Consider the following 24,168-nt stretch of genomic DNA (forward strand, 5'->3'; position numbering starts at 1 on the left):
CCATATCCCAGGACCACACTCCACCCAGCAGATTACATGGCACATCCTGGGAGAGAGCATTCTCTTCTAGAAGGTGAGTGCCTGAGGAGCTGGCTGCAAGAAACTCAGTCTGATACCCATCAGGCAAGCAAAAGCCCAAACCTTCACTAATTATAAGAGCCCTAAACTTGGGAAAAGAGGAGGCTTAAGCTTCTGGTCTCTTTGGACTATATTTGTTTCTGTCATAGAACCACACAATCGTAGAAGGATTGGGACTGGAAGGGCCCTTAAAGATCATCTAGTTCCAACCTCCCCTTGCTAGGCAATGACACTTTCCACTAGATCAGGCTGCTCAGAGTCTCAATTAGCCTTGGCTGTCTCATCACATTAAGGCCAGAACATTAACCCCACCGTGCCCCGATCTTTGTTCAGTTAAGAATGCCAAACACTTGCAAAAGTTTTCAGCTAGTAATACCCTAAAACAGCCCCCTTCAGAATTCATGCAAGTCTGGGAACTAGGGAAAAAGAAAGTAAGAGGACAAATACACCTGTTTTGTTTTGAGCTGTTGTTTATTTTTTCTATTTGGCATTTAAGTATTATTGATGACATTTTAGGTACAATTTTTTGGTCATAGGTAGAAATAAATTGTTGTCATTGCCATTTTTGGTCATCTTTTTTCATGTCTTTATGCTTTTCTACACAATATTTTATGAAGTTTGTGAGAATCTAAGACATTACTTGTGACTCAGGTCCACCCTGGAAAGTGCATAACTGGCAATGGAAATCAATGCCAGTTAGCTGCTTGATTGGCTTCAATGCTTTTATAAATCTCATTAAATAACTATTTGCAACCTAACTATTCAAGTAAAGTTGTGAATTTGACTTTATTTTTCTACTTCATCTGTTCTCACTACCTTTGCTCATAGAATTTAAATTAAGGACACATCAGCAACTAACAGAAATAAACATTTGTATACTTTAAGGGTTGGGTCCAGCACTAAGTTCTTCGGAAAACGTCACTTTCCCAAGGAAATCGGTTAACTCCGATTCAGCTGTTGTAAAATTTCTCCTGATTAGTTTGCACCAGTTTCTCCACAACCCTGAATTTGTTTTTGCCTATTCTTTGATTTGTACTTTATAAAGCTACCATTGCATGGGTTTTTCTTACAAAACCTTTTAGATACTGCCTTGCACTGGCTGTTCAACTATATACCTCATATAACTTATATATGCACCTTGTATACTACAGACTTCGTAGTCTGAGAAAGTTAAAAAAATCCATGTCTTGCAGAAACCCAGGAAACAGACCACTAGACCTATTGTTTAGGTGCCCTATTTTCTTTTCTTTCTTAGCCTCTTCCACTCTCATCCTTCATTTCATTAATTTTTCACATTCTGCCTTCAGGACACTTCTCTGTTTCTGGCATGTTCCCTGTGGTCTCTCCAGAGAGCTCACCAAGGGGAATGCAATGCCAGTTTCCCAGCAGCCTCTGCCACTAACTTCCCCTCCCGACAACATACAGAGATGACAGGCTCTCCCACTGACCTCTTGTTCCTCATATATTTGTGAAATCTGTTATTGTTTGACCTTGTAGCTTCTGCAATTTTCTCTCCATTTCTTTTCATTGCCTTTGGTGATCATCTCCTTATTTGCTTATTTTTTAGACTTGGTTATCACTGCTCAAAGCCTTGACCCCATTGATTTATGTGTCTTGCTTGCCTTTGTCTGTTCTTTTATTGCTCACTGTATTTCCCTGGTCAGCTGTGTTTGTTTTATTTTCCCCTCACGCTTCAGCTCTCTTGGCTTTCAGTGGAATATACATTTGGGCTTCCAGAAGCACACTTCTGAATATTCCACACTGCTTTGCTGTGTGACTCAGTCATTTCTGGTTTTTGGAATCTGTCATGAATAATTCTTGTGGAAGGAACGTTGCTGAATTTCATAGTGATAAGCTCCAAGAGGACATATAGACATTAATAATTGAATAAATTGAATAAATAATATGTGAATTTATACTCCTTAGTTAGAAGATGATTTATGGTATTTTTTTAACTCTCATGCAATTTTTCTCCATTAAAAACGTACTATCCTACTCACTGATAAATTCAGTAGTACCTTTCCTCAGGAAATACATATTTCTTTCCCAGAAATGAACTTATTGATTTTTTAATATATTTTATTACTAATATAATTCTAAGCATAATTAGTATGATAATTCAACTTCTTGATTTTAATATATTTTATTACTAATATAATTCTCAGCATAATTAGTATAGTTATTATTTCTCAGCTATAACAGTGAAACATATCTTTAAATATTTATAGTATAAGACTAGAGAAATATAGGGATTTCCTAAATCAGATTACAGATTAATATTCTCCCCTCCATGATATACCAATTCACACATCAAAAGTAGGACATGACACCTATGTCTGAAGGACACTTTGTTCTCAGAGTGCCTTATTTCCCTACATGAATTAGAAGGGAGCTTATGTGACTAACAAAGGTCCTAGTTTAGATAAAGTGATTCCTATCTGTCATGTTTACCAGACTTCTTTTTCAGTTTGTGTCTTTTCTATTGAATCTATTATTTCAAAAGCCTTGTGCTATAAGACCCAAATCAAGAAAAATAAGATCATGGCAATATTGTGCCCTAAATCCAAATAACATTTTTTTCTCCAAGGTTTGTTATCTTTTTTTTTTAAGTTTTTTTTTTTTTCTCATCAGTATTTTGAAAAGTCTTGTAAAATGGGGTTTTCTTTCAATCTAAAAAATGTCCCCAGCAAGACTTTCCTCATTCTTTCCTTTTTTTTTCACGTAAGAATTTAATTTAACATTAAACCAAACCATTTTGTAGGTAACAGTTTACTATATAGACACCTAATGAGGTTATCAAAAACATTTGATGAAACACTTAGGTATCTGAAGTGGTGCTGAGATGGAATTCCATTATATATAGTTGGGGATAGCGAATCAGGAAGAGTCTGCTTGGAAGTAAACTTCTGCTTAAGACTTCAGACAGGAAGTTCCGAAGGCACTTACACTTCTCCCACTGGATACCACAAGTATTATTTTTGGTTTGGACTAGATAACTTCCAGATGAAAACTTTTAGGGTATTGAGAAAATAGGTACTTTGCAGATAAGTCCTTTAACAAATCAAATCTTCAGAGAATGTGAAACCTAATTAATTAGCATAACACTGTATCCTATTAAATCACTCTCAATAGTGACTACTTTTAGCTTTAAAGGACTGATACTATTGACTGATGGCAGTTGACCAGAAAATAAATACTTGGATTCTACCAAATCTTACATCTTGAACTCTCTGCATTCGAGGAGGATGCCCTTCCCACCAGACTATGCACTGCTGTGAGGAAGAGTTTGCAACACTCATGTTGAAGATGGAACATTGAATTGATAGGAATGAAAGGATCATAATAAATTCAGAAAAAGAGTGTGACTCCAGTGTAGTGATTTGCCTACTCAACTGCAAGAATAAACTCCTTCAGCTGAGGACAATTTTCCATTCATATTTAAATGACTGCTTAAAGTATGCCAAATTGCTGCAGGAATGAGCAGTAAACCCAGCAGACAGTGATAACTGTGAGGCAGTGGAGTCAAGCTTCCTTGTGGGAAATTATTTTTGCACTCTAAGCCACACCAGTTGGGAATCTTTTCTACCCCTCAGAAGTCCCATGTAATGCCTGCATGTTGTCCTGGAATATGTGAGGTATTAAGTCAAACCTTCCCAGGCTGTGAAAGGTGAAGCTGAGCAGTCTAATCAGTAAGCTGTAGAAGAGAAAATGAAAAAAAGCAACAAATCAAAGTTCAAGAAGGATATGAAGTTTCTTGAGCTTTTATTTGACAGAGATGGATAACTGCAACTAAAAAGACAGAGCTAGAGCTAGAGTTGGTGCTTCCAACCAGCTGGACTAAAATCCTCATTGCTAGCATCCTCCCTGCTCTGAATCCCAATCCAGAGGACTAATTTACCCAACAGCTGAGCCAGAGGCTTGAATACTGTTCTAGAATTAGGCATGACTCTTGCAATCACTGCACTGCTAAGCACCATAATATCTAAGGCCACTTACAGAATGACTGTCCGAACTTCTGTCTTCTCAGTTGGAGTTAGGCATTAATTCAGATCCAGTGCTTTGGAAAAGCTGTGTTCCCATCCATGTTTTACATGCTTAAGTATTTTTGTAAAATTACTATTTTTTACTCTATTTTAAACTATAATTAAAATTTTTTAAAAACCACATTTTTGAATACAATAAACTCATCTCTGCAGTTCTGCCACAGTTCAGACTTTCCCATGAGCTTATGCTTCTGGTTCAATAAATCAGATCACTATAAGCAGGAAGTGCTTTTGTGTGCAATATCAAAACACATCATCTTTACTTCATTTATTTGTACTGAATAGAAGTTTATTGACTTTTTGGATTAGATATGTATACAATAGTATTTCAGTTCAGTGAAAATATTAATTTACCTGAACAGGTACAAGTTTGACTGATAAGAATAAGTGAAATGCAGAGCACCCTATCTTTTTTTTTTTTTTTTTCCTTCTGGAGTTTCAAATGTTTATGTAGTGAATTTTGGAAAAGCAAGAAAAATTACAAAAGTGCCCAGAAGGATCTCAAAAGGTAGAGGCAGAAGATGTGATATTTTCTTCACAGAGCTTTAAAAGCCAATTTGATCCTTTTGAACTTCAGAGCCTTTTAAAGCACATGAATAGCCACAAACACAATGCAGATCAACTCAGGTTGTACAGCATTATTTAGCTAAATAAGGCCTAAAGAAAAATTAAGTGTCTCTAAAAGAGCTTCACTGCAAAAAGGTCTTAGGAGTAACAAATTGAAGGAGAATAAAATGATATGCCAGAAGTAAATGATGGAGCTCAAAACTTCAGTTACTTTTTTTTTAGAAATTCAGATATTGAAATACATATTTTTAAGCAAAAGAAAGCTGATTAGCTTTGATGTATTCAGTAGAGTCATAGTAACTTAAGTCAAAGTAAGGATTTTTTTTAAGTGGATCCTATACATCTCCAGTGTGAAGCACCTCATCCTAATTCACTGAGACTCCAAACTGATATAACTGAACCCTGGATGCTGTAACTGAACCCTGTGACGAACAGTGGCCAACTTACTGGCTAACTTGTCATCTGGCTGGTGAGACTGTTTCACCCATCACCAAAGTCTTCGCTCTTGGGACGTGACAACTGAAAGGAAACTTTCAGCTTTACAGTAAGTAACCCATTTAAACAATGAGTTTATATAACTTTTTTAATTCAGTATCTCTTCAGTGAAGAAAAAAGAACTGTCATGGTTTAAACTCTGTGTTTAAACACAGATGATACATTCTGTGTATTAGCCATGCAGTCTAACCCCTCCCCACCCACTCCCAGAGCGATGGGGAGGAGAATTGAAAGAATGCAACTCCCACAGGTTGAGATAAGAGCAGCCCAGTAACTAAGGTATAACACAAATCACTGCTGCTACCACCAATAATAATAATGATAAGAGAAATAACAAGGGAAGAGAATACAATACCGCCCATCGACACCGAGCCCAACCAAGCAGTGAACCAGACCTTCTGGGTAACTCTCAGTTACATCCTGGGCATGACATGCTGTGGTATGGAATACCTTTTTGGCTAGTTTTGGTCAGGTTTCCTGTCTCTGCTTCCTCCCGACTTCCTCTCCTCCCCGGCAGAGCATGAGACTCACAAATTCCTTGCTTGGTCAGTCTAAACATCTGAGCAGGAACTAAAAACATCGGTGTTATCAGCACTGTTCCCAGGCCAAAAGTCAAAAACACAGCGCTGCACCAGCTACTAAGAAAGAGAGAAAATTGACTGCTACTGCTAAACCCAGGACAGGCACGATAATGTATTTCTAGGTGTACAAATACACAGGGAAAATCTAAGCCCCAGAGAGCTCATTTAAAGCAAGATGTAAAAGATAAATAACAAACCATGAGACTAAAAACTTGCATGGCAGCACAGGTTAGCAAAGTTTATGCCCTGCAGCTGCAGATTGTTTAAAAGTATTTATAAAAATAAATCAATATAATATTTGATTGCCCCATGATTTATGAGATGGCATTCATCTCTTACCTACCCCTAGGCTCCTAAAAACTATGTCCATACATGTTACATTAAGTTCCTTCTGTAAGTCAATGCAAAGAAAGGGGAACCTCCTGGGAGGTAATTCATCTCACCTTTCTTAGACACATTGCTTATCTCTCCACTGACAATAAAGGGAGTTAATTGAGATTAATTTATATTTCTACCACTTATGAATCTGACAAAAGTGAGAGAAATACAAGGCTTTTTCTGTCTTTTTTTTTTTTATTTTAAATATTGTACGTCCATCCGCAACAAAGATAGTACCTAACAGATTTTAAAAACATGCAGTACCACACTTTCATAAAGAGAAACCCAAACCCCTTCTTTCATTTCCACAGGTGGTATATCACTAAACATGAATAATTCTCCTCCCTATAGCCTACCTATCTTTTCAAGACCATCTCCATGATCCAGTGTCAGACAAATGCTGTAGTTGCATTCTGATCTTAGGATGGTAAATACCCAACTTAACTGTGCAACCAAGAGCCAGAACAAGACATGATTATGTGTTGTTGCCAGACCCTTGAATACAGGAACTGATCAAAGAGACTAGGATAGTGCAAACAGCACAGGTATAATGCCTCATATTGATTCATTAGATGAAATGCATATAATCAACTTTTGCTAAGTAGCTATTGATTCTGCACGTTTCAGTATTGATTTAGAGGTAACCCAGACACATAAAAATGGGACCATGCAGAGCCAGTGACCACTTCTGCACTAACTGAGAATCCTGAAGTCTGTATTTATTTCAAAAATCTACACTATAAGAAAAAGGTTAGGAAGGAAAACCTTTTCTAAATGCAGACAAAAATGAAGTTGGCTACACTGAACTAAATCAAAATATTGTCTAGACCTGCCAAGATGTCCAGATTTCTGTGCATACTATGTTTCAACCTCAATACGGGTAGAGGATGGGGAACATACTAATTTAGATATTTTTTGTGATAACATGATATCATGAAACAGGAAAAGTTCATAAACAGTCATTTACAAATTTAAAGCAGTATAATATACAAGAGCGAATCTATGAGTTACAAAAAAATCTATCCATAGTCACAATGCCTGAGCCTTGGACATCATATGAAATTTTTCTATTCCAACATTTTAAATGTAAGGGCTTTTAAGCAACTCAGCATTCTATGTTCAAGCATTCAAAAAGCAAGGAAATCAAAGGTAATTCATGTAGTTATACTGTCAATCATTTAACAACATGGCTAGATATGTATTAGAATCAACACCCTTAGACATAGACTCAATGGATCATATTTAACAACAACACAGCAGGTCAAACTATCATTCAAGCATACACTTGTATTGAATAATAGCTTATGCTGTCATTTTATTGCATCTCTAATGCAGGACTGCTACAATGAGGCTATAGGCTAATGATTCCTATCACAAATACTCTTCTCATCATCTCTACATAGATACACAGTAGCATTAGCTCCCAACTTCATTTTAACTAAGATATATAGCACAAAATTAAGAAATTCAATACACCAATATTTCTGTAATCACAGCAATAAGTATCTCACTTTATTCAAAGAGCTAATGGCTGAAGAGTACACTCAATGGAAAGGAATAATACTAAGAAGTAGCCTTCTAACACAAGACAGTCATCAATAAACAATTTACAGAAAAAAAATCACAAAACCCAAACTTATATGAGCTGCAGTCACTTCAGTGCTTATGTACTGGATTCTCACCTCCAGCATCAGCTACAGGATACTGTTTGTCGTGCACAGTTAGTTAGGAGCCATTCAAGTGCAAAATATCCTAAATTCTGGTTGTTAGAGGATTAAGATATTTAAGTCTTCCTATTTAAAGAAAAAGCAAAAAGATTGTGCTTTTCAATAACACAGAGATAACATGATTATTCTAAAACAGAACAGAAATGACAGCATTGTCTCTGCTTTATTGCATTATAGAGGTGCAACTAGAATTGGTCTCTTGGTAAAAACATTAACTGTTATTAATATGCATTTAGCAAACCTTATTATGAAGTGTCCTGGGTTCAGCAGTAGCAGTCATTTTTTCTCCTTCTTAGTAGCTGGTGCAGTGCTGTGTTTTTTACTTTCGGCCTGGGAACAGCACTGACAACACCGACGTTTTTAGTTCCTGCTCAAATGTTCCGTCTGACCAAAGACTTTCTGAGCCTCATGCTCTGCTGGGGAGGAGGGGAAGCCGGGAGGAAGCAGAGACAGGAAACCTGACCAAAACTAGCCAAAGAGGTATTCCATACCACAGCACGTCATGCCCAGGATGTAACTGAGAGTTACCCAGGTCTGGTATTGTATTCTCTTCCCTTGTTATTTCTCTTATCATTATTATTATTGGTGGTAGCAGCAGTGGCTTTGTGTTATACCTTAGTTACTGGACTGTTCTTATCTCAACCCGTGGGAGTTGCATTCTTTCAATTCTCCTCCCTATCCCTCCGGAAGGGGAGCAGGGGAAGAAAGGGGGGAAGTGAGCGAGAGGGCTGTGTGGCTGACTTATGGCCTGGGCTTAAACCATGACATGAAGGAACAGAAAGTTTATCCTCCATATTAATTTTTGAGGGTGCTTTCTTTCTTAGTGGGCTGTGCACTCAATTCGCTACCATAAAAATCTGTTTACATAAAAAGGATTTCTAAAATACCTTTATCATTATACCTCCTTGAGCCTAATTTCCAGGACAAAATTTTGTTACTAGTTGTTGTGCTTGCCAGTTCACTACTGCATACAGAGTCGTAAGCACAAACTCATGACCGAGACTTTATGTTCTTTGCTCTAGCTAACACAACTATTTTAGTATTATGCAATTTTTAACAGAGTCCCTATTAGCAGTTCCTATCAGAGATGCATTACAGCAGTCTGGGGCTCTAGATCCCCAGAATTCTCACGACCTAACTTTTGCTCAGAGTGACAGTAACAGGGCACACCCTTCAAGTGACGCAAATATAATGGCATATGTTTTCCCACCCCATGCAACTACAAGGCAGGTACCGTGGATCATTATTCTCCCTTCTGAGAAAATGCTGCTGCACAACCTCTGCACATGCCATGACCTACACCCTGAGAAACATGGATTTGCTTGTGGCAATCTACAGAACTATTCTCCTGCAGCACACAGGAGTTGCTTTGTTGGGGGTTTTGCTGGTAGTATTTCCACTAAGATATAACTCATCTATCACAAAGAAATGGTTCAAGCTGTTGGGAGCTCAAAGGACAAAGCTATATCCTGTGTTCAGTTATCTGGTTTTGACCGTTTAATTTTTTTTCTTCATGATCAGAAGAATTAGAAATACTCTGGTCTAAAAACGAAAGTTTACCTAGTGGCTTAATCACACAACTCCAAAAGTCAGACATCTAGATATGGGCCTAAATGGCTTTGCCTTACTCTGGCCTTTTTATGATACATCTTATGAAGGGAAGGATGACTGTTCAGGGAAAAAAAAAAAAAAGAAAGAAAAAAAAAATTTAACTGTGTCCCATCACATTCTAGTCCAGAATAGTGAGGCTCTAACTTGACTCACATCACAATTAAAAAAAATACTACAGCACATAATGTTACTTTTTATAAGTGACAGTGAGTTCCATTAGGCTGTAGAAGAATCTCTGAAGGAAAATGAATATAGCCTCCCAAGGGAGTGGAAGCCCCACACAGCATGATTTAAATGTGGCAGCTGGGTTGTGGGTGGAAATGGCGGTTTCCATTGAAAATCTGCTGCCAATATACCTCCAATAGCTAGATTTCCCAGGGAAATGTGGCAGTTATCCCCCTCTGAAGTTCAGATGATCCATTTTAAAGATGTACAGATAGGAAAGGCAGCAAGGGTCAACTGAGCAGCAAAAGGTCCAGAATGATGTACCATCCAAGGACCAAAAAGTAAGATTGGAAATGCCTGGAAGTAGAAGTGTGTAACAGGAAGATGACAAAAAAAGGACAGGTTCTTTAGTTTTAAAAGATTGAAGGAAACTTTTTTAGAAAGCATATGCCACTTAAAAGAGTACTTTTAATTTTTTAATAGTTTGAGCCATTTGATGCTTAACACGCCTCATTGAAAGTCAGTTAGCAATGTGTTAGTCACTTTTAAAAAAGATCCTATATATTTGGGGAACAGATCTATAATGAGAATAGTTGTGGCAACATGAAATGTCATCACACTTAACTTTAAAGCACTTAAGTTTAGATGACTAAGTTCCTTAAGTGAATAAATTCCCCATTGGTTTTATATATATATATATATAAACCTGGGACTCACTATAGCAAGCATGCTGACTGTAGTGCATCTGCACTAAGAAATATGAAGTACCTTGAAAAGAATATTTACAAAATCACTTCTCTCTTTCTTGTTGATATCTGCATCTACTTCCAAGTCTCACTTAGGCACCATCTTATAGATGTGACCCATAATCCAAAACCACACTTTCCAATGCAGGTAAAAAATCACGCCTGTAGCATGGATGGCTGTTATTGCTCTCTGTTTTGATATGGGCAGTGTAATATTGTTCTCTGCATTTTCTTTTTAATAACTGAGGTTGAAATAATTGTCAAAAAATGGAAGGTCTTTTCGTTTCTTTTTTGCTCTTTTTCTTTTGTTTGTTTTGAGTTTGGGTTTTTTTTTGGATCCAAATCAATCTATAGCTTCAAATCTGATTCCACTAGAGCAGCCCTTTAATAACGTGTCATGGTTTAACCCCAGATAGCAACCAAGTACCACGCAGCCGCTTGCTCATTCCCACCCACCCTTGCCCTAGTGGGATGGGGAGGAGAATCTGGAAAAGATAAAACCCATGGGATAAGAATACCTTAATAATTGAAAGAAAAGAAAATATAATAATAACACTAGAAACAGTAATATAAATATGTTGTTATTATTATTACTAATAATAATAGTAGGAAAAAGAGAGGAATAAACACCAGTAAACACAAGAGGTGTATAACACAACTGCTCACGATATGCTGACCAATATACAGACAGACCTGAGTAGTGACTGGTGCCTTCCACGTGACTCCCCCCAGTTTATATACTGGGCATGATGTGTTGTGGTATGGAATACCCCTTTGGCTAGTTTGGGTCAGGTGTTCTGTCTCTGATTCCTCCTGGCTTCTTGTGCCCCTCCTCACTGGCAGAGCATGAGACTGAAAAGTCTTTGACCATGGTAAGTGCTACTTAGCATCAACTAAAATGTTGGTGTGCTATCAGCATTCAACAAGTATTCTCAGACTAAAGCCAAAATACAGCACTGTGCCAGGAACTAGGAAAAAAAAAAAATCTCTATCCCAGCCAAAACCAGGCTATCAGCAAACTAACTTTTCTCTTCCTTTCTCTGTTCTCTGTGAAAACTACACACTCCTTTCCTTCCACAGGCCTGGCTTCAACAGCCAGGACAGAAGGCAGCTTCTTCCTTTGCCTTGTCATCCTTTTGCTATGGCTCTGGCTTTGGAATTAACATTATGCTCAGGCCCACTTAGGCTGATGAAGAAACCACTGCTTCCTGAGGTAGTATTTCCATTGCTATCCGGGACCCATCACTGTCATTTTTTTCCATGAAAGCGGATGTGGCTGCTATGCTGTCTGTAGAGATCAGTGCTGTCCCTGCATGTTAAGGTTAGCAGAGGGTGCCTCCTGTGCCTACTGGATCAGAGGATGCCAGTATAAGTACCTGCGATCTGCAAATCTCAAAGGTTCTGGCATGTAGAAAGCAATGAGCAGCACAGCTTAGCTAAGCAGCAGCACCTCTCGGCATAACATAAACAGGTTTTCTGTAACTGCCATAGTGTAAAAGGAATGAAATTCTATTCCTGCTTACACAAGAGAACAGCGCAATCCACAGAATATATAAAAGGTAAAAAAACCCACAACCAACAAAACAACCTCCCAAACAAAACAAAAACAACAACAAATTGTTTCTAGCAAATCTAAACCATGATAGCTCTGTTGTGGTTCTTCCTCAGCCATCCACTGCATGTGATCTAAGTCTGACTGGCTGCTACAATTTTCAATGGTCAAAATTATAGTAGATAGAAAAAGCTAAGTGCTTTCTCTGTTTTATAGTTTTGCTTAAATGCCACCATTTTAAATAAGCAGTTCCAACTTCAGTCAATGCCATTTTAACTGTTCAGTGCTTCCACCTACATCCTTTTGATAACATAATAGGAAGTTAATACAGTACTCAGAATTTATCTGCATTCTTTTGAAAATGGTATGTGGTTTGTAACTGTGACTCAGTTTCTGAGTCCATCCTTCTCTGTGATCTCTTTAAGTCTCACAAGCTAAGCAAAGCCAGGCCATGTCAGTTCTGAGTATGTCAGTACTCCTAACAAACATCTAGGTGCTGCAGAGATGGTAATATGACTCAGAAAGTAGTACACTTGCCTTGCAAGTAGCACTGAGACAAATTCACCATTGTGGAAGGGACAGAAGACTGTAAAGCTGATAATACATTACATCACATCATATGGAATTAAAAAGAAGATCTAAGTGTCTGTGTTTTAAGAACTAGAAATATTAATTTCAAAGCCCTGCTGACAATAAAGTCATGCAATTACATTCTGTCAGAATTTTTCCCACATTTTCAGACAGATAAACAATGTTATTTTGTTTTCTACTTCCCATCTCAAACTTCTATGCACTATAAATATAAAAAGATGCTATGACCAGTCTTGTGAGTCAGTGTGTTATTGTGAATGTATTACAACATCATAAGTAGTACGACCTTCAGCGTCATTTGAAATCAAATACTTAACATCACAAAAAGGACTGGGGCTACTGCATTAATATTTGTGAAATGTTTTAAAATAAACAGTCGAAAATGCTTTGTGAGCATGAAATAGAGTTACAGTAGTAAATTGGCTGCTAAGTAGCCAATCCATCTTGTTGGGACTTCACATACTCTACTTCCTTTCACAAAGAATGGGATATCTAGAGAATTCTCTGAGAAATGTTTCAAAATCTGTTTTACTGTTTGGTGGCTAGTGACATGCAAACATCTATAAGACTCATGAGAGAATATTCATCATATATGTCATGATATATGACATATTCTCTTATTTGAGATGACCGTTTGCTTGTCCCCTTCTGAAGTAGTTTTGAATAGTTACTAAGTACCAACAAACCGTTAGTCCTTATTGATCACCCTAGAATTAACTCTGCCCAAATAAGATCTACATTAAACAGTGTTTAAATAATTCTAGCACATTATTCTTACTGACCATGCAAACACTCAGTAACAAGCAAACACTTGCTAATCTTTGCATAAATGAATTTTTAATAGAAGAAGCATGTCTAAAGCAAAAGGCACTGGAGATTCAGAGGCATGACTCAACTTCTGGCTGTGACGTAAATTACTTGTGTGGAAAGAGCAAGTCACGAACTGTTAGTTTACCAAGGGAGCAAATGCATTACATCTCTCAGTTTCTATGCATAGCTGCACAGTGAAATTCTGAGTTTCAGTTAGAATTTCCCAAGTGAGCAGATATACCCAAGTGAGGTATCTCTGCTCCTCTTCTAATACCTAGGCACTTAACACACAACAGAATTTAGACACTGTAATCTAGACTAAAGGAAGGTATTTTCTGTAGTGAGGGATTTCCACTCTTGGTATTAATCACCCAAAGCTGCCTTTTTTTCATGCAGAAACGGAGATTAACTCAGTCTTTTGACTAGGAAGAATCACGATCCCAGAATTAGCCATTATCTAATCTAGAACATATAGAAATGCATGAGAAATTTGTGTTTAATATCCTCTATTGCCAGGGATAACTGAAGATTAATTTTGCGTCTCTCAAAAGGCTGCTTGCTCATGGAGTTTTATAGTAATCTGGGCTGAGAGTGCCCACTTCTCTAATACTTCATGCAAAACAATACGTTTACATGTCCTTTGTGATTGGTGAAGGATTCATTCCATGCCTCTCTAAAATTAGTGTTTGTCTTCTATATGAAGTGCTAGTGGTGAAACTGGAAAAAGAGCTCTCTCCTTGTGAATGCTCAAAGTTACAAATTATATCCTTCCCTATTCCTTTTGAATATATTACTGTCCATAAAATATGAATAGATCAACAAAAGCGAATACAAACATCCTGACACCTTAGCTTCTTCATAATTTGTGAATAATTTCCATGTTTCTCTAAAAAGTACTGATTCTGAGGTTTAAAAAGCTGGGAGTATTTAAGAAATCTGTTTATCAATGTGTATTTTAGTGATAATGCAGTGTCGTAGTTTAACAATGCAAGTTCCCAGAAGACGGGAGAAACATGTTCTAACTCCTGTTAACAGAGTAAAGTAGTGGGTGAGTGCCATGCCTTGCATAGATCACAAGCTAGATGACTTTCTACAGTGAAACAAGCCAGTAAGAGATTATAGATGTACTTAGTATGACATAGGTATCCAGGTGCCAAAAAAAAATGTTTCATGGCAGAACATTAGAAATTTGAGCAAGTATAAAATGTCGAAAGTAACATTTCTACTTTGACTCCAGAGCTAGACACAAAATAAGGGAGTGATGATGATTGTCCACCCTTTGGACTAGATACTTAAAGCAGAAGTTGAATGCATGCCAGTTTTCAGCACTGGTCTTTTTTCTGAACACCTATTCCCCATTCACAAAATATTGTTAAGATATTCTCCTGGAGAAATTGTGAGCATGAAAAACATCAGCAGCTGCATATCATTGGGGAATTTCTTTCATGTGTATCAGTTGGAGAGAAAGCATTTATCCACTACTTATTCATCCAGTTAGTGGTCTGATCATTACTTTAAATAAAAATATTGATATCACACCCAGGTAACAGCCTGAAAAAGCTGTTTTAAATGGCAGGTATGGACATTTAAAGCCAATCATATCCTGTCCTGTCTCATTTGGCTATAGAATATTACAAATCTTACCATAAATCATAGATTTAAGGTAGAGGCATACTTCAAACACAGGAATATTTTCTCTGAGACATTATACCCCTTTTTCATTCTTCCATTCATACTTACAGTGTGGCACTGCTGGTTCTTGCAAATAATGAAAGGACATTAGGATCCACAATCCTAATGGAGAATAAGGTGCAGGACAACGCTATCCTCTGATGGCATGAATACCAGCTATGGACAGAACTTTTTCAAAGTAATCTATGCTATTTGCATAGGCGTGGACACTGGAGCAAGGAAAAAAACAGGTTTTCCTGTCTATACAGCTGCCAGTATTCACCAATAAATGCTCCTGTCTTCAAAGGCCTAAGTGGGGATGCTCCTATCCTCAGGCCAGTTTTCAATTGCACACGTAATCACTATGCTGCTGCTCAGAATTGTTGGCAGGAGAATGCAGGCAGCTCTGTAGTACCCTAAACCTAGTGCACAACGTTGCTCATGGCTTTTCTGGTTTGGTGTAAGACTAATAACTCTGACTCCATGTCCTGGTTTCATCTAGGATAGAGTTGATTTCCTTCCTAGTAGCTGGTGCAGTGCTGTTTTGGCTTTGGTCTGCGAACAATGCTGATAACATACAGATGTTCTAGTTGTTACGTAGCACTTACCCTGATCAAGGACTTTTCAGTCTCTCATGCTCTGCCACTGAGGGGGGGCACAAGAAGCTGTGAGATAACAGAGACAGGACACCTGACTCAAACTAGTCAAAAGGGTATTCCATACCCCTAACTAACTAACTAACTAAGTAACTAACTAACTGAGTAGCTGCATGTCATGCCCAGGCTACAAACTGGGGAGAATCACCAAGAAAGGACTGATCACCACTTGGGCTGGGATGGCTGGTGAGCAACTGTTAGTGTCAGGGGGTGATGAGAAATTGTATTGTGCATCACTTGGGTTTCTTGGGATTTATTCCTCTCTTATTCCTATTATTATTATTAATAATAACAACATATTTCTATTACTGTTTCTAGTATTATTATTATATTTTACTTTCTTTCAATCATTAAACTGTTCTTATCCTATGGGATTTACCTTGTTCTGATTGTCCTTCCCCTCTCATCAGGGTTAGGGAGACAAGTGAGCAAGAGGTTGCATGGTGCTTAGTGACTAGTGCGGGTTAAACTACGACACTGCATTATCACTAAAATACACATTGATAAACAGATTTCTTAAATACTCCCAGCTTTTTAAACCTCAGAATTGATACTTTTTAGAGAAACATAGAAATTATTCACAAATTATGAAATAGGGAAACTAGAGTTGACTCTAAATGTAAAATTCTTTTATCATTACAAGTCAGTTAATTTTGCTCTATCCTCCAGAAAAAGGTTTTGAACCAAAAAGAACTGAAATGTAAGGTCACATCCTCTTCCTCTGACATCATCAATCATCTAACAGATCTTTATTTACCAGATAAATATCAGAGAGAGAGTTTTGGCCTCGTGTTTGTAATAATCCTCAAACATGCTTCTGTCTCTGCATCTTAAGATGCCTGAAATTCTTCCTGTTTACAAGTGGGGAAACAGAGGCATAGGAAGATGAAATATCTTACTTATGACATGTGAATCAACTCCGTAGATCCTCTTTTCCATTATGAAAAGCACATTCAACCCCTGATGATTTATTTCGCTCCTAAGAGAATACAATGTTCGCAGCACAACTACCATGCTACCAAATAGATTTCCCATAGGCAAAGGGAAAACGTGTATAGCTGCTTCCAGGATCTTGTTGGGGAAATTATCTCCCCAGTATTACTGGATGTTCTAGCTTTTGTTTTTCTTTTTTTTTTTTTTCTTTTAAATTTTCTTTCCCATACTCTCCGCATGGTCTTCATTTATTTTGTGGTTGACAGCAACATCCCCACAGATCCTTCCACAGAAAACACTGTGGGTGTAAGTGGACTGCTGCATGAGAAGTATGCACAGCACCTGTCATTTGAGGGAAACTGAAAACATCATTTCAACAACATAGAAGCCTAAGGACCCACTGCAGAAAGCACACCCCAAGTCTGTTCTTTTTGCTATGCAGTTGGGCCAGCACTCTCCACGATCCTGCCTCAGATTTTCCCTTTTTTCCCCTCCATTTATTAGGCTAGTACTCCTGGCACATGCAGATCCTGCAGCTTGCTGCCATTAAAATTGCTATTCCCAATCCAGATGGTGGAAGGAGGAATTGAACTGTGGTTTCTTTGTGTAGTCACCTCTAGACAATAGCCACTAGCAGAGCCACATGCCAATTGCTGGTGTATATTTGGTTGACATTTCAGACTCAACTTTGCACCTTTCTAATCATTAATCAACAATCAGACAAAGGATATATTGCTGAATCCAGACAGCAGCCAATACAGACCTCTAATACATTATGGATTCTCTGTCAGCACATTTGTTTATTGTTCGCAGTGTTCTGTTTGAAAATCCCTATGCTTTTTCACTTATTTTATTTATTTACTTACTTATTTCTCTTTAGCTGGATTTAACAAAGTAGTGAATCTTCATTATTAATATTTTTTTACAAACCCTGAATAGTGGGTGACTTTATATAAAATGCATTTATAATATTATTCTCATTATTCTTTGTATTTACCACAATTTACCAAAATCTGTAGCAAACACACTGTTAAATGAAACAGAATGTAATTGCCCAGGCACAGTATGTTTTTTTTCTCACACACATATCCAGTGAATAATTTTATCATTATTTAATGTTATAATCAAGGTTAACCATCAGTTTAGAGAGAAATTAATATACATTTATCTATACTTGCAACATTCAGAGGGATTTTTCACAGTACCATAAAAGCAAGCAACAATAAGGAGCTCACTGTTCTGTGGTTAGACTTTAACACAAATGCACCAGTGGACCTCAGGTTCTGCACAGCGTGCAACCATGCTCTGCTATCAAATTAATGTTAAAATATGTATGTCTTGGCTTCTGATTTATAATATCGCCAACAAACAGTGAAAGGGACAGGCATGCCATAAAGTTTATGGATGGAGTGATGGCATGCACAATGATGTCTCATAAAGAATAAAGGGGGAAAAGTTATTATTCTTGTGGTTTCAAGAACTAAAATACACATAGACGGGCTGCGTGCACAGAATTTTTCATAAATATCCCACAGTGCACCCTGTTGTACAGCAGCCATACATTAATTAGAGCATTCAGCAGACACTGCAATGTGTTACACTCACCCAAGTGAATCTTCATTTTTCACATGCAGGGCCTTCCTAATTAAAATCAGCTTTGCAATTAAACGTGGAAAATTGTGTTAAACTTTCAAGAGTGGTTTAGGAAAAAATGTATTTATTTTTAGGGTATTTTATTTTGATGCAAATGAATTCTCCATCAAAGTGAGACCAGTAAAAGGGGGGTATGAGGGTTTCTCTTTTTTGTATTATAGATGCTCCTCTCAGTTGCAAGTTGCAATGCTCCACTATCTCTCTGCCAGTACCTGGACCTGTTCCAATGCTTTTAGTGAGTGCTATCTGTCAAGGCATGAATAATACAGCCCCTAGGCTGTCGGCAGAATCCAAATGAGGCATACATCAGGAAGCAAACGCTCGACTTTAGCTCCAGAACATGCTCCTGTGAAGACAGGCAATTATTCACCCACGGCTGCAGCCATGGCAATCAAACTGGTGGGTGAAAAGGTATATGAAATGAAAAAACCCGAATAAGAAATATGGCGCAACAAGCCACAGAAATTCGATAATTTTCTAATAAGAGGGGTATCTGAGTCTTTTAATTTCAAAGTCTGAGATCCTGAATTATTTCACTCACTTTGTTAAAAAATATAGGCAGCTAAACTACAGTATATAATGCCAACACAGTACAAGGTTATGTGAGGATTTTCCTAATCAAAACAGCAATGCTAAGCTCTAAGGTATTTATAAATTCAAATATATCTGTTGTATGAATTCACGAATCTCATGCTTAAAAATTAGAAGATGGTCAAAACAATTCTATCTGCATAATGTAATTGAAATGGAGACAGCCTAGTAAAGCAACAAAGAATGGGCAGTATCAAGAAATTTGGTGGGAAATTTAAATACAATAAATTTTATGAGGTTTGGGACAATTCATGCGTTATAGATCCAAACATTATGTTATGATCCCTCTTCATTTTTGAGACTCACTTCTTTTTACAAGCCATTCTGCAAGTGATTAGTGAAAAAAAAAATCCCTTTCAAATGCAATATGAGAACATGAAGAAAAGTCATGCAAAAGTCCTTTGTAGATTAAATGTTTAGATTGATTTATTTAATCTGAATTCTTATTTTCAGAAATCAAATTGGAATCCATGATACAGCGAAAGCTCTATCAGTATTTTAATTTGAAATCTGAAAAGTTTGTAATTTGGCCTGAACAAGTCATCCTTCACTGAAATTTGATGTGCATTGTTTCAGCTTAAGATTGTGTTTTGCTTTAATTTCTATACAATGGCTTTATCTGCTTTGAGATATACACTCTTATATATGGATTAAAGAACCCTAAATTGATATACACAGTGCCATGCTACCAGCTTAAGATTCTTTTTAGGGCACTTATTTGTTTTTTCATTCTGAAGTATGTGATATTTGCCAAGTGATTAATCCATTACAGAATGTAATTGGTTTTGTGACTTGAGAAAATAACAAACTATGATGTTAAGAAGCTTTTAAAATAGGCCATTCAATCTAATCAGTATTGCTTTAATGGAACCTAGTTATGATTTCTGTGATGTGTCTATATACCTATTTACATGGCAAACCATAGGCATCTATTCGGTTTATAATGTGTTTTTAAAAACATGCCAACAGCATAGCAACAGAGTTTTAATATTTCTAAAACTGTCATTCGCATCTACTCTGTAAATAACATAGGACAGTCTGTGCTCAGTTACTCTAGACTAACTATGTGATTTGCACCTGCACAACTTAGGCCAGAAACTGGACTCGATTTTACATTTATATTTGTATACATAGAATTTGAATCCTGTTGTCTTTAAAGTTGATTAATGAAACTTGCAAGGTTTCTACTAATAGCAGTGTAAGAACACTTGAATCTATGTTTTTCTTCAGATGCGTAGCTGACAGACATCCTGAAAACACAGTTATGGGAACACTCTCCTGGTACTCTTTGAGTAACTGCTGTACACCTGGATGGATTGTTCACAGCTAAAATTTTTCAAGGATCTGGACCAAGCTTATTGTTCAAAATTAACTCACAGCTCTGAACATGTAAGAGTATTATTCATTATTATGCTGGTACGCACACTGGACCTGAAGACCTACCAAATGAATAAAATAAACAAGATAAACAAAATAAATCAGGAACACGGGCCAGAGAGAGGCTCCAGTCCTCACTCCTAAGATTTGTATTCTTTTCTTGTTTCCACCATTATGTGAATGCATCTATGTTTGGTTTTGTTTTCAGATCTTTCACAGCCTTTTTTTCTTTTTCTTTTCATTTTTTAGGCCCCAATACTGCCAAGATAAATGCAGTTCTTTAACTGCTCGATCTGTGAGTAGTTCAGTTGGCCTCAGGTGCCTGGAGATGTAAATAACAGGTACTGAAGTCCTATCTTTGTAAACCCTAACATCTAGGCACAGCTAGGCACAGCCTCATGCTGTGCATCGTGCACAGCACCAGAGGGTTCCTAATAAATAGCTTTGGGTTTCTAGGCATTATTAAAATAAAAAAAAAAAAAAAAAAGAAAAAAAAGAAAAGAAAAAGAAAAAGAAAGAGATGAGCCTGCTCTGAAAAAAGTAGACAGACCACCTAACTATGGCAGTCAGGGCCAAACTCCAAACTAGGATGCTGATCTATCTGAACCTTCTATGAAGTCACTGGAGAGAGGTGCTTTTACCAAGTTAATTTTAGAGATACAAGCATCCTGCCCTAAAGTTCCCTGCAGAGAAGCCCATCCATCTTAGATGTCTACTATCATGCTCAAAAAACAAACTAAAATTAAGCAGCAAACTTAAGAGCTGGGAGCAAAGCACCACCTAAGTCATGCAAGGTTTCGCTTCAAACTAAGATTTGAAATATCCAAGAAGATGGAAATGATAGAACAAGCTGTTACCAATGTCGTCATTGCTAATACCAGTCTTGTGTTTTCATACTTCTTAAAGGAAACATGAATCACATATAAGGCCTTCTTGTTTCCCTAGCTAAATCTAAAACTGCAGCTCTTTCATAACTAAAAATACAATTGGGGTCCAAAACATATGATAAAACTCTCCTTAAAGTTCCACCTAGTATTTTATCAGCAGAACAACAACTCATCCCCTGAATCTGTCTGAAAATTCAAAAGGATCTGTTTATTTCAGCTCAAGTTTAGCATAGTATCGGAACATGGCTTTCACTGTGACATGTACATCTACTGGAAGCAAATGCATTTCATTCCTAATAATGAGCTGATCTGGTATTGTGAATGAAAAGGTCTTAACCTCATTAAAATCCTCTGTAGGTCTAAACGGAATTGAGTTAGGCATCAGCTGAGATAAGCAATTCCCTGAACACATGAAATTTTTAAGACACTCTGATTCCTTGGAAGAAATGTTGGATGTTTTTTCCCACCCAAATAGAAAAATAGAAAAAAGATACATTCCTTCACATTCTTTCAAAAACTTAAATTTCCCAGGTATTCGTTGGCCTAGATAAAAGATTACTGCTTTTCTGGGAAATAAGTATATACATTGTAAACCCCAACAAAGAGCTTTGTGTTTTTAGGCAAAATAAAACATATATTGGTTAAATATATTTGGATTAGTGGACTGGCAATCAGTGTGACAAGAAAACATAAAAACCCCACAAATTCTTTAGTAGAAAAAAAAAGAAAGGAATTTTTGATGTATTTCCAATTTTTATTCTTTGCGCATCTGCCCAAAATTTCATTTAATTAGCAGCTCTGAGATTCAGTCTGTTCGTGTACTGACATACCAGAATCATGTCAAGAAAGCAAAATATGGAATTAACATCTCAAAACTGCATGTAATCTTCCCAAACCTCACATCTATTCCTTCCCGCTTCCCCCAAAGGGTGATTTTACACAAACACAGGCACACAGAACAAAGTTAGAGCAATTCAGAAGAAAATTCAGACTCTCTTTTAACCTAAAGATTTTTTTCTGTGTGTTTCAAGACTTTTGTTATTGAAATCTGCACATAAATTCCATGAAGTGTAAAGAAATGAATGTAGTTACAATCTTGTAACTAGAAAGGACATTACAGTCATGCCATTTAACTGTTGACTGTGAAATTTCTGAGGGAAAAGAAGGATTTGATGCCATTTATTAATCACTGATAAGGCTTGTATTTACATGAAGAAAATGGACAAAAGGAAACCACATTTTGAAATGAGAAGTCATAAGTGAATTTAAAAACCACTTTGGTTACTTTTCCTAAATCGGTGTTCTGACCTAACCAAATCCTTCAAATAACCACAAAAACATTGTCACTTTTATGACTGAGGAAAAAAAAAAGTAGGAAAAGAAATGTGAATATAATTAAGTTTTACATTGTTTATACGTAATTCAAAGGGATTTTTATATCAGGCATACCACTTTTCTCATTCTAATTTTTAAAGTATTTCCTGGACTTGTCCTTAGGCTTCATTCACTGATAAGAAAATAGGAATGAGTGGACTGAGTGGCACTGAGTGGACTGCCGTGGCATTGTTTTCTATCTTTTCCTATTTAGAATAAATGCCCTAACTACAAACATACAATTTCAATTTAATTCATAAAAAAATATGCCCTCATTAAAAAGCAGTTATCAAATTTGGTGTGAAATATGTGTTCTTATAAACACCACAAGTGCTTTAAAACCTGAAAAAGTCAAAAATGAAAAAAATCTTAACAGTTTCAGGAGAATTTAACACTGGTTTGATCGCCCTCCCCTCTCCCCCCATTTAGAATTGCAATGGTCAAAACATCAGCCATTTTATCTCCTACAAGGGGCTGCTGTATAAAATATGTCAAATGAAATGCACAGCACATGAGAGAAATTCATGTATTCTAGAGCTGTTAAATTTTCAAAATATTGAACAAGAAATTCACAAAGAAATGAGTCAGGAAAGGAATGCTGCATAGACAGATGTACAACACTACTGAACATGGACATTGCAGACACAGAAATGTACAGATTAAGTTGTAAATTAAGGTGAAACACAGGTAGTATTTGTAATGCATGCTACCTTGATATATTAACAGGAAACAGCTGAAAACATTTTCTTAACAAGAGATGTCCCCACATATCACAGTTTAGGAACTTAAGTAAAGGTATTCACAACTATAATATAACATTTGAACCCTAAAGTCTTATTATCACTGATCTGCCTTAGGCTTTGACCTTTGAGTCCAACCTGATCATTGAACTTAAAAATATGCAGGAGCTCATTCTCATTCAGTTATAAAGTATATTAAATAACAGAAGTCAAACTGGCACCAACATGTCAGTAGGGCCAAATTTTAATTTGCAACACATGAACAAGAGAACTGTATTCAAAATTTGGGAGAAGACTGACAATGAGAACGTTTCCTCAGCAAAAATGTGAGTTAGATTTTGTATGACATTCAGAAATAAAAAAAACCCTGAATCTGAATGGTTTCTAGAATGTCAAATTGGTATTTTTATCATTGCTTGGTTTATCAAGGTCACGCCAGCTAACTTGTTTACCAGATCACTTCACTAAATTATGAAAAATTACAGGTATTACCTTCTGTGCCTTGCATATTTGCCACTAACATGACCACTGCCATCACAGCCAGGTGTGGGACAGCTGCAAAAGAAGAGAATTAATTATATAGGTGCCAGTGTGCTGCAGAAAGTTCATACTAAAAGCAGGCAGAAGGTATTACAGAGATGGAGGGCAACCAAGACAGAAAGAGAAATCAAATAACTGAAGGGAAATAAAAAAATAAAAAAGAGGGGATGCTTTTTATTAGCAAGTCTCAAGTGAATTAATTTCATCAGTGCAGCAGGGCATGAGCAAACCACCAATGAACTTGAAAGTGCATTATACCCATTAAAAGGAATGAATTTTCTAAATTGCTAATGGGGATAGATTTTACACTCAGAGCACTAACCTGAACAGCTCTTGTATGGCTGGTTCCACGGGAACTGCAGAGAGATGGAAAATATATAAAAATTTATCATCTATTACAAG

General features: G+C 36.9%; 1 protein-coding gene across 23 annotated transcripts in view; it reads right to left on the bottom strand.

Annotated features, from left to right (window-relative positions):
* Positions 1-24,168, bottom strand: part of MYT1L (myelin transcription factor 1 like) — a 315,455-nt gene that overhangs the window by 106,002 nt on the left and 185,285 nt on the right. For all 23 annotated transcript variants that reach the window (XM_061357560.1, XM_061357561.1, XM_061357564.1 and 20 more), the window contains 2 exons: positions 24,089-24,122; positions 23,719-23,781 (listed from right to left, as the gene is read on the bottom strand). In XM_061357560.1, the coding sequence (XP_061213544.1) occupies positions 23,719-23,781; positions 24,089-24,122 (97 nt within the window). The remainder of the gene's footprint in view (positions 1-23,718; positions 23,782-24,088; positions 24,123-24,168) is intronic.

This window comes from Neopsephotus bourkii, unplaced genomic scaffold (assembly GCF_033783945.1).
Source record: "Neopsephotus bourkii isolate Nb327-2 ecotype Australia unplaced genomic scaffold, CSIRO-AGI_Nbou_v1 NB_908, whole genome shotgun sequence".
In the NCBI taxonomy this organism is placed as follows: Eukaryota; Metazoa; Chordata; class Aves; order Psittaciformes; family Psittacidae; genus Neopsephotus; species Neopsephotus bourkii.